The sequence below is a fragment of the Antechinus flavipes genome, chromosome 5, assembly GCF_016432865.1.
Source record: "Antechinus flavipes isolate AdamAnt ecotype Samford, QLD, Australia chromosome 5, AdamAnt_v2, whole genome shotgun sequence".
NCBI classification, from domain to species: Eukaryota; Metazoa; Chordata; class Mammalia; order Dasyuromorphia; family Dasyuridae; genus Antechinus; species Antechinus flavipes.
Window position 1 is genome coordinate 237,765,352 of NC_067402.1, and position 19,148 is coordinate 237,784,499.

A 19,148-nucleotide genomic window follows, 5' to 3' on the forward strand; every position below is an offset into this window, starting at 1 on the left:
CCACTGATGTAAATGTTTCTTCCCAACAGAGGTAGGGAATGTTTTACTTTTCTTATTTTATCCTTAGTACCAAAGCAGTGTGTGGCATATAGGAGACAGTGAACAAATGCTTATTGATCAATTTATTTATTGATTAAAGAGAATGGATCATTTCTATATTACATATTAGCATATCATGAGTTGTTTATTTAATATCTACAACTTTCTTAGCCTATGAGGCTAGATTCTGAAGTGAGGCAGTAAGGTTCAGTGGAAATCCCACTGTTTGTGGGATCAGTGAACTGGACTCCATTTCCAATTCTGTTGTTCAGTTGTTTCAGTCATGTCTGACTCTTCAAGATCCCAATTGGGATTTTCTTGACAAAGATAATGAAATAGCTTCCCCTTTCCTTCCTCAGTTTATTTTACAAATGAAAAAAACTGAAGCAAAAAGAATTAAGTGACTTGCCTAGAGCCACACAATTACTCTCTATCTCTATGTATTATGGTGCCAGCCTCCAAGCACTACCAATAGGCTTGGGACTTGGGGGCACAGGGATAATGATATTTTTACAAACTCCTTTATAGTGTCATTATGTGTGAAACATTTTGTAAACTGTATAACACTAAATAAATGTGAACCGTGATTATTATTAGTGTTTGCTATGCTAGTCTGATAGATAATGTGCTGGCATTCTAAATCAACAACTGTGGATTCAAGTTTTATCCATGGTACTCTGGTACTAGTTTCTTGTAGTGGTAACAATCTCATAGGATGATTATGAGGCAAATAATTTGTAAAATGCAACACTCATTATAGATCTAAGCTATTATTATCAGTGTAGGTAGTTTTTTACTCAATATTTATTTGCCTCTGAAAACATTTTTTGTTCTTAGTGGATAATGAGCACCCAAAAAAGTACTTCACCAAAACATTTGAGTCATTGTGTTTGTATAGACTTATATAGAGAGACTTTAATGGATACGTTCTAATTATCTAGTTAACCTGGTCACAGCAAACAGCCACACTTTATAATTAGATATTTTTAAAATTAGATATTTTTAGACATGAATATCCAAATTTTCTTTACATTGACCAAATTAACCAGATCATTATCAGATTGTTGTTAATTAAGGCTGTGAAAGCATCAAAGAAAATGTAAGGAAATGCTTCCATTCTAGAAAAAAAAAATTGTTTTAAGGCCCATGGATATGGCTGGACTCTTTTGCCAGTGCAATTCAGGAAAATAATCTATTGATTGATCTGTGCAAAGAGGAAAGTATTCCAGGAAATTTAGTTCCTTATACATTGAATAGCTCTTACATGGGCTATCTATGAATGATGCAAATTAGATTGATTTGTTTCTTTTTTCCTCTTCTCAAAATCATAAAATATCAGAGTTGGAAGGAACTCAGGAGGTCATCTAATACAATCCTGCATCTAAAGGAGAATCTCCTTTATATCAAATTTATAAAGTGACCATCCAGTATTATCTGGAAGATTTCAATAAAGAGAAGCCATTCTTTGATTCTATGGCCTTAACTATAAGACATATATATATATATATTTTTTTTATGTCAAGTCTAAGGGGAAATGTAAGGTAGTAGAGAGCAGCCTTCGAGAAAAAGTAGGTAAATAGAGAAATAGATAGGAAGGTAGAAAGATAGCTTTCTAGAAAGGATGGATGGATAGATTGTTCCATGGATAGATAGATAGATGATAAATAGATATAGATTGCCAGATGAGATAGATAACAGAGTTCATAAATGCTTATTATGTGTCAGGCATTATGCTAACTATTGGGGATACTAATTAAACCCTGCAAGTTAGTTCCTGCCCCCAAGGAGCTTACATTCTAATTGGAGGAAGATAACATATAAGAAGGAACTGGAAGGATTACCTGAATTCAAGTTTCTCCCCTTACAAATACTTTTCCTGACTCTGATTCTCCACACTATAGCATCTCTTTATTTGAACTCAGGATATTGATGATATTTTGACACTATATAAGCTGTACTAAGTAGTCATACCTTCTTTTAGGAGTATACAAATCAATTTAAAAGGACTAATTTATAATTTCCCAAAATTATTCAAAACACATTCAAAACTTGTCCCCCATGAGGATATTTTTCCCTTTTTGTAAATGATTTTTCCTGTGTTTTAAAGATGAATACCCTGTCTCTCCAAATTTAAGGAGGAAGGGAAGAGAATATTTTTCAGTTTGCTAAATTTGAGTGAATTGCACCATAAATCAAATTCCTGTTAAAAGAAGAAAAAACTAAACTACTTTTTAAAAATCTTCAGAGCTTTAAGGAAACACAAGTAAATTTAAGATTTTTACATCATATTTTGTGTTAAGCAAGGAGGGTAGTATAGTAGAATGGAAAGAATAGTAACTATAGAATCAGGACCTAAATATTGAGAACAGGATTGTATTTGAACACAGAATTAATAGATAATAACTGAATAATTGAATAATTATAAAATTAAACTAAATAATTCAATCTATCCTATTTTAGTCAGTTAAGGGAACTGCTCAATGTCAAAGGAGAGTTCCTTGAAACTTAAACTTTCAAACATTGAGAAGAAACATTATTAAATAGAATAGCTTGAATAATGAACTAATTGAGTTAATAATAATAATCGAGTTACTTTTCTTTATCTTTCTCCTCTGCCAACAAGTATCTCATATACTTTTTTTTCCCTATACCTTGGATACAAAAAATTTCCAAACACATTAAATCTTCATATATCTAGTTAGTTTCTTTTTAAAAAGCTTGTTTTCATGGAACGCCAATCTCAATTATCAGTCTCCTTTCTTTGCGCTATTCCTGAAGTTTCTATGCCCATTGTCAAAAAGAATACTAATTTGAGGAAACCCATGTTTCTCAATCTGTGCATTTTCCTTATTTACTTAAAAAATTTACTTAAATTATTCTGCTGTTTTGTCATTTTAGTGGGTCAAAATTACCAGTCTCCATCATTTGAATATGCTTCCTTCTAACAGATTCTTACCCTATAGGCACACAGACCCTTTTAACACGAAGAGGGCAGAATTTGAGACATTTCAAGCCTCTTAAAATCATACCCCTTGTGTTTGAAGGTCTCCGTCAGTGATCAGTTTTCATCTTTCCTTCTTTCTTTGGGGTTTTAATAGGTCAAATGAAAGGAGCCCATCTCTTTCACTTCAGAATGTTCCATGGTAGCTGCACCTGCAACCCATTACCTGTTTGCAAGGAGATGACCCTCGTATCTCCATCCTGAGACACAATCCTGAAATGATAGGTTGTTCCACTTTGTAAATCCTGGGGGTTGCATTCATAGGTATGGTTGGCAATCCGCATAGGGTAGCACAGGGCACTCCCAGAAGTGTCGGAATTGGAGATGAGGCTAAAGTTACAAGGTGACCCTTCTGTGCTCCACCTGAGACTGGCAGACCTGCTGGAGACCTTGGCTTGGGTCAGGTTGATGTCGCATCTCAACGGTTCTCCTAGGCCATTCTGCAAAAGGGATCAGAGACAAGTGCTGAAGCCTCCTGACTGCTCCTTCCATAGAGACACTCTGGTTCCTTTCCCTTCCTCTCCAAAACAATCTCCCCAAACAAATTCATTAAGTTAAACAAACAAAAAACAGAGCAAAAACACAGAGAGATGGCCAAGTCTCCCTGCAAACGTTCTTCTCCAGAGGAGCTTGGGGGTGGGGGCTCAGGAGACAGGGAGCAAGGCATGACTTTGGCAGTGAATGCTCTGGAGGATGAGCTGGGTGGCAGAGCATATCTCTGCTTTGCTCCCAGAGCCCTTCTCGCGACCCAGGAAGGTTCCCAAGGAAAAAGGTCTAGGAGCACAGAACAACCAGGAGTGGAGGCTGAAAGCTGGAGAGGAAGCACGTTTGCTGAGAGGAAAAGCAAAGAAGGTATTTTCTCCACATCTATGGGAACCCCTTCCTCCTTCCACTCACCTGCATCAGGTTCAATGCCATCCATAATGCCAACCTGGCTCCATAGCTCGGCATTGCCATCAGTGTTTAAGAACAAGATTATCGAAATGGGAGAGACAAGAAGGGAGACGGTCACTGAGTCCCAGCTAGTGAGAGGAGAGGCGAGTTGAAGCTAGAGAATGGCAAAGGGAGCCTGGAAACTCCCGGGACAGCCTGCAAGACACTTGTTGCTTAAGGTTCAGGGCTTCCTGCCCGCTTCTTGAGGTTTTCTCCGGGAGGAGTACTGGGATGTGCCAGGACAGGGGCCACTCTTGCTGCTGCTACTGTTGCTGCTACAGCTGCAGCTCTCGGCGGGCTGCGGACGCGAGAAGGAGCGGGAGCAGGCAGCTCGCAGCCCTTCCCACGCTGCCATACTGACCCGCGCTGCCGCTAGCCTGAGCCCTTTCCACGGACTTCCGCAATCAAAAGGCAATTTCCTTGTCTCCCGGCAAAGAAACAATGCTCCGGGAAAGGAGGGCGCCTCGAGGAGCCAACGCCTGAGGCTGCCAAGGTAATCTGGAGCATTCCCAGCTGCCCCCCTAGTGCCCTCCTCTGCTAACCACCGGGGTCCCGGCCCCGTTGCACTTGGCCTCGCGAACTTTCACTTTTTCCACACTCTTTCCACCACTCTCCAGACCTCTGAGCAATAAATGTTACTTGCCTCCCTCCCTCTCACTTTCCAGCCCCCTTTCCTTTCTCCACACCCTTCACCGCCCCTCCTCCCATCTTCCTTCTTATTGTGCTCCCTCATCTGCTTTCTCCAGGGGCTCTTTTCCCAAGATTATGCCTGACCAATCATGTACCAGAGCAGATTTCCCTAGGTCTGGAAACCTCTTTACCGGAACTTTATTAAAATGTTCTTATCTTACAAGTACCACTAAAAGAATTTGTTCAGTTCTCGTGGTCTCTTTCTCCTCACCAACAAAAAGTCCTTCTTTGCCTATTTCTAATCAGGATGCAATCTTTTCTCTTCTTGTTACACACTTTCAATTTTCTCCTATAAAAGATGTTGCTTTGTTTCTGTAGGCTAAAACTACTTCAAAATGCCATTATGAGAACACTGTGATTAAGGAATTCAGTAGTTTGCTTAGATTTACCTGCTAAAGTTGTACCCATTTCTTTCCAGAATTAGTTTAATACTACTGTTCAGCAAGGGATAGTAAAGTCACCACAAGCCAATTTAATCATTAATTCTAAATTTAAAATCCATAAACAAAGCAATCTTGTGACCATATTACTGAATAAAAATCTATCATGACACCTCCAGCTCTAAGAAGCTAAAATAACTCTTTCCATTATTATGCAAAGTAATGTAAATAAGCCTTCCATGAATTCAGAACTATTTCTTTAACTGAGTATTATAAGCACATTTCCCTCAGTTTTCTGTACCTATTTGTACCCTTGACACAATGTACCTCTGAGTTGTTGAATGACTGGGATTAACAATATACAGAACTTTCCTGAGTGTCAAGGAACAAACAAAAAGAATTCTATGCAGATAACAGCCAAAGTATGACCCACATCTTTAATACCTCATTATCACTTCCTTTAGATATAGCATGATGATATAGATGAAGCAGCACTAGCACATTTCACATTGTCATTTTTAAGATTTAAAAAGACTTGTTAAATGGAAAGGAAGGAAAGCAATTTTTTAAAATTTAAGTATGCCATACTCACTTAATTCTACATTGTATACAGTAACAGAATGTCTACTTTGAAAATGAGCATTGGAAATATATCTAATTCCATTTGGGGAAGTCTCTTATTCCTTTCTCCAAACTCTTTAAAAAAAAATAACTTACATAAACAGACTTTTTGCTCTTTTTGTAGATAAAGTTATGTTTTCATACCCTCTATATTCAATAAAGATGAAATATCTTATAGAGAATAAGCACTTTATTGAATATTATTGAATTGAATTATTGACTTGTCTTTTTAGTCCATCCTTTTAACTTAAAACACTATCACAGATTTGTAAGTGAACTCCTTTTCTTACCTGGGGTCGGTTCTCTCTGCTCCTTGTTCTTTTCTCTCTGCTCCTTGTTCTGTAATCTTCCCACTTCTCTGGCAAACCCAGTTTGTAAGCTTCTCTCTACCTAACTGCAATTTTGGCTTCTACAGAGAAAAGGCAGGAATTTACTAATCTATCCCCCAATTTTCTTTTCTTCTGGCCTCTGAGCTTTAGTTTCTTCTCAGTTTTTGTACTTTTACCTCATTTTCTCAGGTGTTGTACTGCAGAAGACTCCAACTTTGAGAGGTTACCCAGATACTGAGTGCAGCCTGGGGCTATATCTGGGAAACTGAGCCTAACTACTGGCTGGGAAAGGCTGTGATTCCAGTCCTTCAATGAGGTTATTTAGGCTCATCACTCTATACCTGACTTGCAAGAGGTGACAGACATCCTTATTTTGCCCAGTGGACATATAGAGGACAACTAAAGAATTATGCTTAAAGGGGCATAGACAGTTGGATCCCAGATTCCTGAACTCCTGTCTTTCAGTTTATTTTGGCTAAAGACAGATATAAGTTAAGAATTCAGGAAGATCCATCCATTGGCACAGTTGAAAGCAAGCAGTGTGAAAGGTAAACTAGAGATAAGAGTCTCAGCCTTTATCACTATTTCCAAGGTAGAAAATTGAGTAAAAACAGATTTCACAAGAAGATAAATGAACAGTGAATCTGAAAAAGAAATAATGGATAGAAGTGAAAGAGAAGAGCAAAGAGAAATTCTCGAACTTTTAAAAAGAGAGATAAGAATTGTGAAAGAGAAGTTTGACACTCATAGTGAAGAAAATAGATCTCTCAATGAAGAAAACAGAACACTCAATGAAGAAAACAGAACGCTCAATGAAGAAAATAGAACGCTCAATGAAGAAAACAGAAATCTCAATGAAGAAAATAGGATTTTCAATATAGAATTAAAAGACACGATGAGCAGAGTAGACAAAATTGAATCTCTCACAGAGGTTCTATATGTAGAAATAGAAACTATACAACAGAAATTAGCAAGTTTTGAACACAAACATAGTAACCTGGATGAGACTTGGGAAAAAGTAATGAATTTAAGAGAAGAGGTTAGGAATGTAGTTTGGGGGGAAATCACACGACTTACTGTGGCATTTGAAGACATATATAGCGTGGTGAAACATGTAGAAGACAAGTTAAAAGACATATCTGATGAAACTGAAGCTTTAATAAAGCGAATAGCAAATTTGGAACAGAGAAATAAAGAAAAAGGCAAATATTTGGCAGGTGAAAAGCAGCAAAAGTCTGCAAGTTACCAAGCAGATCTAAATTTCATACATGCTAAATTAATTAACATTGATGATAAGATGCACAGAAATAACTTAAGAATCATAGGTCTTCCTGAAGAAGATACACCAAAAACTTTGACTACCATGTTTCAGGAAGTTTTGCAAGAAAATTGTCCAGAACTTTTAGACAAAAACATCATCAAAGAAATTCATAGATCACCACCAACCAAAAACCCTATGCTCAGTACTCCAAGGCATGTGATTGTTACATTTAACAGTTTTAGTAATAAACAACAAATTCTGAAAGCATCCAGGAAAAAGATGTTTAAATATGGAGAAACAACAATTCGTATAACAGAGGATTATTCTACAGAAACAAAAAAGCAGAGGAGAGAATGGAATCATATATTCCAAAAAGCTAAGGAACTTAAGTTAAAACCCAGAATGCTATATCCTTCAAAGTTGAGTCTAATCATTAATGAAGAACATTTTATCTTCCACAAAAAAGAAGAATTTGAAGAGTTCCTGAAAGGAAATCGTGAAATGAGCAGAATATTTGATTTGGATTTGGGAAAAGAAAGACAAGTTTAATAAATACAAGTAACCAATAGATTAAGGAATGAAATCATTTTTTTCTTGTATGCTGTTTTAAAAATAAAGAGGTAAAGGAAGTATCATGCCATAGTCTCCTTGAATTGTCCTACCTCAGTTATTCTGCCCTAAATCCCAGGCTATTATACCACCCTTCTCTCTTAATCATTTGAATATTTGATAAGGATAAAGATCTTATATTTTAGAATATCAGATGCCTTTCCTGATCCCAATCTATTAGTATATCATGTGCCTTTCCCCCATTTCAGTTTATTAGAATATCAGATGCCTCTCCCCATCTCTGGTGCTTCTCCCCATTATGTTATTGTTCCTGTTACCCTATAAAGAATCTCTGTACCCCATATTCGATATTGGATACTTGGAGACAAGAGTCTGATCCAGTCAATTAACTTCAATAAATTAAATTATTATAACTCTTGAAAAAAAAAAAAAACACTATCACAGACTAAATCAGAATTAAAGTTTTTATACTTTTCTTTAAATTAACCTACTAAGCCCAATCAAGCCCAGAAGAATTTTGACCAACTAAATTACATCAGCAGAATATGAGCATGAATGACATGTTACATGAATAAAAAGGCATTTATTAAGCAATGGCTATATAGAATACCAAGTGCTAAACTGAGTGCTTGGATACAAAGTAGTGAAAACAATGCATCCTCTGAATCTGAATTGGAGAGACAAAGCACATAGGGAAATTATGATCAGGAAAGGATAATTTTCTTTTCTTTTTTTCTTTTTTTGAAGAGTTGGTGAATGAGGTAATAGATGAATAGATTGACATATTTCACATAGTAACAGTAGCAGAATTGATTTGATCTGGTGAAGAGAAGATTAGGAATACAAAGTGTTCTTCAACTATTTAAAAAATGTTTTTGTCCCTTAAGATTTAAGCCATACTAAGTGAAAGTTTCAGAATGGCAGATTTTAGGTTCAATGTAAGGTTAAATTTAGAACTGTCTAGAAATAAAATAATTTGTCTTTTTAGTATTCATTTTTTATGTGAAAACTGCAAAAAACATTTCCCTCCTTAATTCTGTCTTCTAGAGTCCTTCTCTTCTAAGAATTCAAGCAAAAAAAGCTTCTGCATTAAGCTTTTTATGATCCCTTTGACTGGAAGTGGTCTCTCCTGTACATTTTCTTATATTTAATTACTTTGTATATGTTTGTATTAATTTACTTTAAATTTATGTTGTTTATATTTTTATATGTACTTGTTTCCCCCATTAGAATTTGAACTCTTTTTGAAGACAGACTATTGTTTGGGCCTAGCATAGTGTCTGGCACAGAGTAGGTACTAATGAATATTTTTTGGTTGATGGATTATTGGCTGTAGAGGTGATCCTTTTTCATATACTGTTTAAAATCAATGACCTCTGAGCATCCAACTCAGAAATTCTATTATTCAGTTAATAATATTTTTAATCTTTTGATGAATCTGTGAATGTTATCAATATGGGTATTTCCTTGGTTCTATTAGTCCTCCATTCTGCAATATAATAATTCTGATAATAATAATACATTATATTATGCATATTAATACATAACATTAACATTAAGCAGTTAACAAACAAAAGTATTAATATAATATATAACATGAAATATATTTAGTACTTTATAATATAATATAATTACATAATAAGAAGCTATATACTATATTATCACATATTTATATTTTATTTATTTTATAAATATTATATACTATCTAATTATATAATAATAACTGTATAATTCTATTTAATATTTAGTATAATGTAGTCTAAGGTCTAGATTCTATTGAACACTAACCAACATGCTCTATAAATGAATGTATAAAAAATAGTGGTTATGATGTAATATAGCTTCTAGGGAAGACAGCAATGATTTTGAGGTCCTCTAACCTTGGCGGGGCTTCTAAAAATAAGTCAGTGATTCTAAATCTTCTGGCTTTGGAGTCTGTCTCAGGAAATTCCCACACCCAATCTAAGAATAACAATCTATCTAATTTCGAATAGGCCATTCCTCAGTACTTTGCTGACTGTTCGATAGCATTTGGGCTCAGAACAATCCCATGGACCAAATTTCTAAAACAATAGTAATAATCTGTTGGTCAGTGAGAACCAAATTGCAGAGACCATTCTTTGGACCTAACTCTAGGCTATAAAATTAGCATATCTATAACATGAAGAACTAGATAGCATAATCTATAACATGAAGAACATGAAGAACTTGCTCTTGCTTCTTTTAATTCTTCTCTAGGCTGCACGCTCAACTCTGCTGAACAAAGCAACTGAAGGGAGAGGGAGGAGGCAGCAAGTGCCAGGTAAGTTAGAGACATTTCCTTGAGCACTCTTTCCCCTAAGATTCCATAGACATAGCCCTAGACCCTGAACCCTAGAGATTTGGGAAGACCAGTGCCTCCCAAACCACCAGACCTGCTTCCAATATAGCCTCCAAAACTATATTTGAGAGAAGTATTTGTTGAGAGGACTCCACTTTCTTCATCACTACCAGTATTAGCTGTAGTTGGTCACAACTACCACCAGCAGTCAAGCACATGAGTTGTGGGAGTGACAGTGCCTCTAAGGCCAATGGTCCTGTGCTCAACCTGGCCTTCACAACTATCATCGGGGGAAGCAAAGAAAAAGCCAGCCAGCCCTACCACCTGCCAACAAAATGCACTACACAGGAGGAGAACTTGCTTGTCTGAAGCATCAAGATAGCCTGGTAAAGAGATAATCACTACCACTATCCCCTTGATAACAACAAGAACAATAATTCCTCCTTCTCTTCCTACTGTTCCTCCTTCTCTTTCTACTGCTCTTCTTCCTACTACCACCCTTCTTCCTTCTCCTCCTTTTCGTCCTCCTCTTCCTTTTCCTCCTCTTTCTCTTCTCCTACTCTTCCTCCTGCTCCTACTACAGTTAATCGTTATATAGTGTTACACTATAGTGCTTGGTACTGTTCTACATACTTTACAAAAATTATCTCAATTGATCCTTACACCAACCATGGGAGGTAAATGACATTATTATCCCAATTTTTATAATTAAGGAAACTGAAGCAAATAGCCATTAAGTCATTTGCCCAAAATCATAAAATTGGTAAGTGTTTGAGGCTGTATTTGGAACTTAGGTCATCCTAACTCCAGGTCCAGTGCCATTTTCCTTCAGATTCTGGTGGAGATAGAATAGGACCCTTAATTCAGGAATCTTGGAAATGGTAATGCTTTTAGTCCAGTGCCTTTAGCCTTCATTCTAGGAAGCAATATGTGAGAAGATATAGTCCTACCAACTGTTCTTACAAGTGATGCTTTCATAGTTACTGAAGATTCAGAAAAGAAAGTTTCTATCACTAGTCACTGGCTCTATCAAATGTTTCAACATCAAAAACTGATATTTTTATCTCTGAAAAAAAGAGGCATCCATTACGACATGCTTTTTCATTGTACCATAGAATTTTAAGATCTTACTTGTATTTATCTCTCGCATTAGAGAGAGCTCTTTGAGTGCAGGGATTGTCAGACTTTTTATGTATTTTGAGCATTTCTGCATTAAGTAACCACTTAATACTTCATTCGTTTTTTCATCTTTGGAAATACTAAAAACCCTCTTCATTCTGGAAACTCACTCCATCCCTGGATTTCATACATTAGAAATACAGTTACCCATTCATATTACAACTTTCCCCACTGTGGTTTCAATATATTGTAGGTTGGCATAAGAAATTAAATGGGAATTTTGGGAGAGTTTTATAGAAGCAACAGACTACATGTGAAGGTCAGAAGATGACTCAGAAAAAGGTTTTGTTTCTTTTACTTAACATTGACCTACATATATATAGTGCAATGACCATATATTAAACCCAATTTTACAATAAGATACTATAAATACCCCACAAAATAAAAAGAAAAAAATCAGATTTCTTCTTGGAACAAAGGGAGGGCCAAAATTTTTATATGAATTTTCCATATCATAAGGGAGTCTTGTCCCTAGTCACCTCAATGTGGAACTGCACCCTCTACTCTATAACCTCTCCCTTTGATTAGCTATTTCCTTCCCTTCCATTTTAAGGAGAAGCCTAGGCTAGACATATATCCAGTCCCTTTCAAGGTACATTCTTGCCTTTCTCAGACTTTATTTACAATGTCTCACCTTTAGGTAACTTCATCTTTACATTCCCTTCTCCCACTCCCTCATTTTCATTGCTCTTTACTATAGGGTAGAAATATGCAAGTTTACATTTATGTAAAATGTCCACAGCATAACATTTTATTGTTTATTCTTTTAAAAATCACTATATTTAAATAAGAAATTAAAGTAAGTAATTCTTCTTCTTCTTAAAAAAAAAGAATGCCTCCCCTAAGGCAATTGGGGTTAAGTGACTTGCCCAGGATCACACAGTTAAGACGTGTTAAGTGTCAGAGGCCAAATTTGAACTCAAGTGTTCCTGACTTCAGGCCTGGTGCTCTATCCACTGCACCACCTACCTGCTCCAATAAAAACTTTTTTTGAAGACAGTTGTGTGCTTATTTTTGTTTGTATTTCAATTCCCAGCATTTATCATTTATCATATTTTGTAACTGATCAGAAATCAAATGCAACCTCCTTTTTAGGGAGGTATTGTCATCTCCATGATACTTGTGATAATAGGGTAAGGAAAAGAGAAATAAAGGATTGATTTCTGGAAATGTGAATTTATGATATGACTCTAAGCTTATAAGAGCTCAGATTTATAACCCCACATACTCCCATGATTTATTCCTTTTATGTATATGATCCTTCATTTCCAACCCTGATAACTCTTTTGAGCTTATATTCTATAATTCCAAATGCTGGGTATCTTGTTGTCCAGAAGATGTCAAGAATTGAACTCATCTTTTCCCCTAAAACCATACCTTTCTTTTTAATGTCCTAAATTTTTTTTACACCATCAAATTTCCAGTTACCCAAGTTAGAAACTATGAGCACATTTCTTTTCCTTCACATAAATCAAGTTATCAAGCATTTACTATGTGCCAAGCCCTCTGCCATGTAGCACTGGGGATACAAATAAAGGTCAAAAATAGTTCCCGTCAGATTCAGAGTCTAACTCCTCTCATTATAGTCAGTTAATATACCTTCATTTTTCCTTTTTCTGTAGCATCTTTCATATTAATTTCCCTTGCTGTATTATCTCTTACTTGATCTACCATAACAATCTCCAACCCATTTTTCATAGACTAATATTTCTAAGGCAGAACTCAGATTATATTACCTTCTTGGTTAAAAATCTTTGATATTTTTTCATTGCTTACCATGTGAGATATAGATTCTTCAGATTGACATTTAGTGCCTTCCACATTCTGACCCCCAATGTATCTTTTCAGATTTAATTCACTATCCTCCTAGAAACATTCTACATTTCAATTGAATCAGACTACATGAAAGTAGGTATTCCTTAATATTGATCTGCTCTTTCCTATCTCTTCACTTTCAGACATGTCCAGAAGGGGCTTTGTGAGCACTTCTGCCTTTTAAAAAATCCTTTCTTTCCTCGAGGTTCAACTTGGGCACTAATTTCTTCATAAAAGGGATTCTCCTTCCTTCCCATTCCATGCCCACCTTTCATTCCCTCCCTTCCCCTCTCTCTTCTTGGATATCTTATATCATTTTTTGAATATTTGCAACTCTTTCCTAGTGTTATATTTATTTTATTATTATTATATTTCTCTTAAATCCCTCCACTAGATATAAGTTCCTTGAAGGCAATATTTAAGTCATGTTTCAGCCTTCTGCCCTCACATCTAGTATTATAGTTACCTACATACATGTATCTCCTTATACATTATGAGCATCTCTAAAATAAATACTATTTTATTTGCAGCCTTAGAACAAATGACAGTAGCTAGCATAGTACTTGATGTATGTGAAAATGAAATTAAATCCATGAATAAGAGGTTTAAAATTGAAAATGACATCTCAAACTTTAAGGTATTTCAATATTAAAAAAAAAAAAACATGGAGGGGCAGCTAGGTGGCATAGTGGATAGAGCACCAGCCCCTGAAGTCAGAAGGACCTGAGTTCAAATACTTCCTAGCTGTGTGACCCTGGGCAAGTCACTTAACCCCAGTTGCCTCAGCAAAAACAAACAAACAAACAAACATGGAAAGCATCATAGCAATAGTTGAAGGATGGCATGTATATGTATGCTATATATAATATGCATACACATATACATATACATGTATATATGTATACACACACACACACACACATATATCTAAAAGCATTCACTCAGGAAAGATTTATTTGTTAAGCACTGTGCTAAGAAGTGGGGAAAAGAAAAAAAAAATCTCATCCTACCTATTCTACTAACATTCTACTAGATTATATTCTACTGAACTGTGTCAACAGTCATTTCTGTGTTCTCTCTGTTTCTATTCTCTTCAATTCATTCTGCCATATATCTGCCTGAGATTTTTCCTAAAGTTGAAGTCTGACATAAGCTCCAGGGGTCCCCTTTTCCTTCTAGAATCAGATAAAATCCCTTGTATTTATAACAAATATATTTATTTATATTCCCACTTGTCTGAAACTACTTTTTCAAAATTTGGAAATAATTCTCCCATTTTATATGGCATATACTAGCCCAATTTAATCACTCATAGAGAACATTCTATCTCTTATCTCTTGGTCTTTGTGCAGGCTGTTCCCTTCCCTCCGCCTATAATTTATTCCCTTCTTATTTTCTCCTCTTAAAAGTCTTAGCTTCCTTGAAAATTTAGCTCAAGAGCTATATCCTACATTGGGTCCTCCACACTCAATCCCCATTCCTAATCCCTAGAAATTTTCTTTTATTTATTTTGTGTGTATGTATATAATATTCTTGCTATTTCTTCCAAAAGAATGTCAACTCTTTAAAAATTTGGGAGAGTTCATTTTTGTCTTTGCATTCCCAGCACTAGGGGATTAGCACACAGTAGGGGATTATTAGGTGCTTTCTGAATGTTGGTTTAATTTCATTTTTTCAAATTATTTATTCAAGTGATATAACCCTAGCAGAAACTTCCATAGAATTACATAGTCTCAAGAAGAACAAAATCCCAAGTAAACTGTTAACTAAAAAAATATAGTCCAGAGAAATGATTTTTTATCATTTAGGATAGAAATTTACTTCATGAATATAGATCCACAATTCATTCTTCACTTACAATTTTAGAATATTGGCTAGGGCAACTTCCAGGGGCAGAGCCAAGATGACAGAGTAATCAACTGAGTTCTCCCAACATTGCCCTCCAAGCAACTTTGATTAAATCCTTCAGTGTCAGAGCCAAGAAAAAGTCAAAGTAAAACCTTTTTTTTCCTAGTCCTAGACAATTTAGGAGATTGGAAAGAGAGGTCTGCGACACTGGCATGGAGGCTGATCCAGAGTCCATGTAGCATAACACCAGTAGTGGACCTTGGATTCAAGAATAGCAGTTGTGCACTTTTTGAATACAATACAATGATCGAAGACGATTTTAAAGGATCCATGATTTTTTTTAAAATTGCTATACATCCCCAGAGATAAGTTCTGAGTACAGCCTGGAGCATAATTTTTCACCTCCATTTTTCTTGTGTTTTGTTTGTTTTTGCACCATGTTAATGTGGAAAAATATTTTGCATTGATAATTGCTTGCCTTCTAAATGGGGGAAGGAGAAAGGAAGAAAATTTGGAAATCAAAATAAAAAAATTAATGTTGTTATTAAATGAAGTAGTTAAACAAAAATATTTTTTAAAGGTCATTTATAAAATACTGCCTGTGATATCAAAAGATGACCTAGGTTCATAGAACTAAGATGTGTAAGAGGTAAGACTTGAACCCAGTCTTTTTGATTCCAAAAGCAGATCTCTATCCACATGTTGCCTCTCACCTTATTAAATAAAGACAGAAATTATAAATCTATTTTTATTTGGTCAAGCTGTTTTTTCTCTTAGTGTATATTGGATAGTGCTTCAGATCTAGAGTCAGTAAGATCTGAGTTCAATCTAGCATGAGACAGTTCCTACCTGTGTGATCCTGGGCAAGTCAATTAAATCTCTGATTGTTTCCATTTTTTCTTTTTTTTAAAATAGGGATAATAAGTATATCTTCCTCCCTGGGTTGTTGCCAAGTATCAGATGAAATATTTGTAAAGCAGAGTATCCAGTTCAGAATAGATTACTATTTAAAAGATTATCCTCTTTACCCCCTTCCTTTGTATGTAATGATAGAAGGTTTGTTGCTATAGCAAAGAATGAAAGAATCATGTTTATGGAAGGTACTCTCTAAATATGTGTTGAATTGATTTAGAAGGTATTACTAGATATCTGAATATCTTTTAAACTATTTTAGTGATATGGAGCATCCTTTTATCTGGTCATTAATAATTTGCAATTATTCTTTTGGGAACTGTTCATATCTGTTGATTTCTTTTCTATGGGATTTTAATCTTATGTATTCCTGTTGTTTGTCTAAATATTTGGATACCAAATCCCTAAGAAATTTGATACAAAGATTCTCCATTACCATCCCCACTCTTAATTCCAGTCAATAGCTTCTTTTCTTATCCTCAATGCATTAATTTTGTTTGTACAAAAGCCTTTCAATTTAATGTAATAAAATGATTAATTTTGTTTTTTGTGTGATTTCCTTCATCTTTTTAGTTAAAAATCTATCTTTTATATATAATTGAAAAAAGATACATGTTCCGTGTCTTTTATTTTTAAAAAATTATATGATGGTCAATATTCCAATCATAAATCCATTTTGAATTTGTTGTGATATCTGGTATAGAGTGATATTTTAAGACTAATTTCTGAAAAACTGTTGTGTAATTTTCCCAGCTGTTCTTATCAAATAGAGATTTCTTTTCTAAGTAATTTGTGTTTTGGAATTTATTGAAAATTGAGTCATTTCTACCAAAGAAAAGTCAGGAATTATATGAGCAAAATTACAAAACACTTTCCACACAAATAAAGTCAGATTTAAATAATTGGAAAAATATGAAGTGCTCTTGGATAGGTCAAGCGAATATAATAAAGATGACAATACTACCTAAACTAATCTATTTATTTAGTGCTATACCAATCAGACTCCCAAGAAACTATTTTAATGACCTAGAAAAAATAACAACAAAATTCATATGGAAGAACAAAAGATTGAGAATTTCAAGGGAATTAATGGGAAAAAAAATCAAATGAAGGTGGCCTAGCTGTACCTGATCTAAAACTATATTATAAAGCAGCAGTCACCAAAACCATTTGGTATTGGCTAAGAAATAAATTAGTTGATCAGTATAATAGGTTAGGTTCACAGGACAAAATAGTCAATAACTATAGCAATCTAGTGTTTGACAAACCCAGAGATCCCAACTTTTGGAATAAGAATTCATTATTTGACAAAAACTGCTGGGAAAACTGAAAATTAGTATGACAGAAATCAGGCATGGACCCACACTTAACACTGTACACCAAGATAAGATCAAAATGGATCCATGACTTAGGCATAAAGAACGAGATCATAAATAAATTAGAGGAACATAGGACAGTTTACCTCTCAGACTTGTGGAGGAGGAAGAACTAGAGATCATTATTGATTACAAAACATAAAATTTTGATTACATCAAATTAAAAAAAACCTTTGTACAAACAAAACTAATGCAAACAAGATTAGAAGAGAAGCAACAAACTGGGAAATCATTTTTACTGTTAAAGGTTTTGATAAAGACCTCATTTCCAAAATATAGAGAGAATTGACTCTAATTTATAAGAAATCAAGCCATTCTCCAAGTGATAAATGGTCAAAGGATACGAACAGACAATTTTCAGATGACGAAATTGAAACTATTTTCTCTCGCATGAAAGTGTTCCAAATCACTATTGATCTACACACTTGTCAGATTGGCTAAGATGACAGGAAAAAATAATGATGAATGTTGGAGAGGATTCAGGAAAACTGGGACATTGATGCATTGTTGATGGAGTTGTGAACGAATCCAATCATTCTGGAGAGCAATCTGGAATTATACCCAAAAAGTTATCAAATTGTGCATACCCTTTGATCCAGCAGAGTTTCTATTGGGCTTATATTCCTAAGAGATATTAAAGAAGGGAAAGGGACCTGTATGTGCCAAAATGTTTGTGGCAGCCCTTTTTGTAGTGTCTAGAAACTGGAAAATGAATGGATGCCCATCAATTGGAGAATGGTTGAGTAAATTGTGGTATATGAATGTTATGGAATATTATTGTTCTGTAAGAATGACCAGCAGGATGAATACAGAAAGTCTTGGAAAGACTTACATAAACTGATGTTGAGTAAAATGAGCAGAACCAGGAGATTATTATATAGCTCAACAACAATACTGTATGAGGATGTATTCTGATGGAAGTGGATATCTCCAACAAAGATCTAATTCAGTTCCAATTGATCAATGCTGGACAGAATCAGCTACACCCAGAGAAGGAACACTGGGAAATGAGTGTAAATTGTTTGCATTTTTGTTTTTCTTCCCAGGTTATTTTTACCTGCTGAATCCAATTCTTCCTGTGCAACAAGAGGACTGTTCAGTTCTGCACATATATATTGTATCTAGGATATAATATAACATATTTAGCATGTATAAGACTGCCTGCCATCTAGGGGAGGGGGTGGAGGGAAGGGAGGGAAAAATTGGAAGAGAAGTGAGTGCAAGGGATTGTAAAAAATTACCCATGCATATGTACTATCAATAAAAAGTTATAATTAAAAAATAAACAAGAAAACAAGAAAAAAAAAAGAAAATTGACTCATTGATTCTATCATTGTTCATTTTTTTGTCTAGTCTGTATAGAACAGACTATTAATCTGCTTCCCTTCCAATACCAGTGCTGTTTTATAATATAGTTTGAGAATTAGACTTTTATTTTCCCTTCATCCATATATATATATATATTTCATTTTATATGTCATTTTTTCTTCCTTCAAGTGAATTTTGTTATTATTTTATCTAGATCTATAAATATAGTATTTTTGGTAGTTTGATGCTATCAGACTAAATCTATAAATTAATTTTGGTAGAATAGCAATTTTTCTTATGTTAGCATGACCAAGACATAATACTGAATATTTTCCCACCTTTATTATTTATTTCTTTAAGAAGCACCATGTGCATGTCTTTTTTTATGCTGAATTAAATTGATCTCCAAATATTTTATACATTTTGTAGTTGCTTTGAATGAAATTTCCCTTTATATTATTTCCTCTTTGATTTGATTGTTATTATATAGAAATGCTATTGATTTTTGTGGGATTATTTTGTGACCTGCAACTTTGCTAAAGTTATCCATTATGTCAATTAGTTTC

The 19,148-nt window shown here is 34.8% G+C and overlaps 1 protein-coding gene across 1 annotated transcript in view; it reads right to left on the reverse strand.

The window, feature by feature from the left end:
• Positions 1-19,148, reverse strand: part of PTPRB (protein tyrosine phosphatase receptor type B) — a 151,491-nt gene that overhangs the window by 103,151 nt on the left and 29,192 nt on the right. The window contains exons 5-7 of the mRNA XM_051962474.1: positions 4,169-4,458; positions 3,938-4,005; positions 3,207-3,480 (exon numbers count right to left, since the gene is read on the reverse strand). Coding sequence (XP_051818434.1) covers positions 3,207-3,480; positions 3,938-4,005; positions 4,169-4,458 — 632 coding nt within the window. The remainder of the gene's footprint in view (positions 1-3,206; positions 3,481-3,937; positions 4,006-4,168; positions 4,459-19,148) is intronic.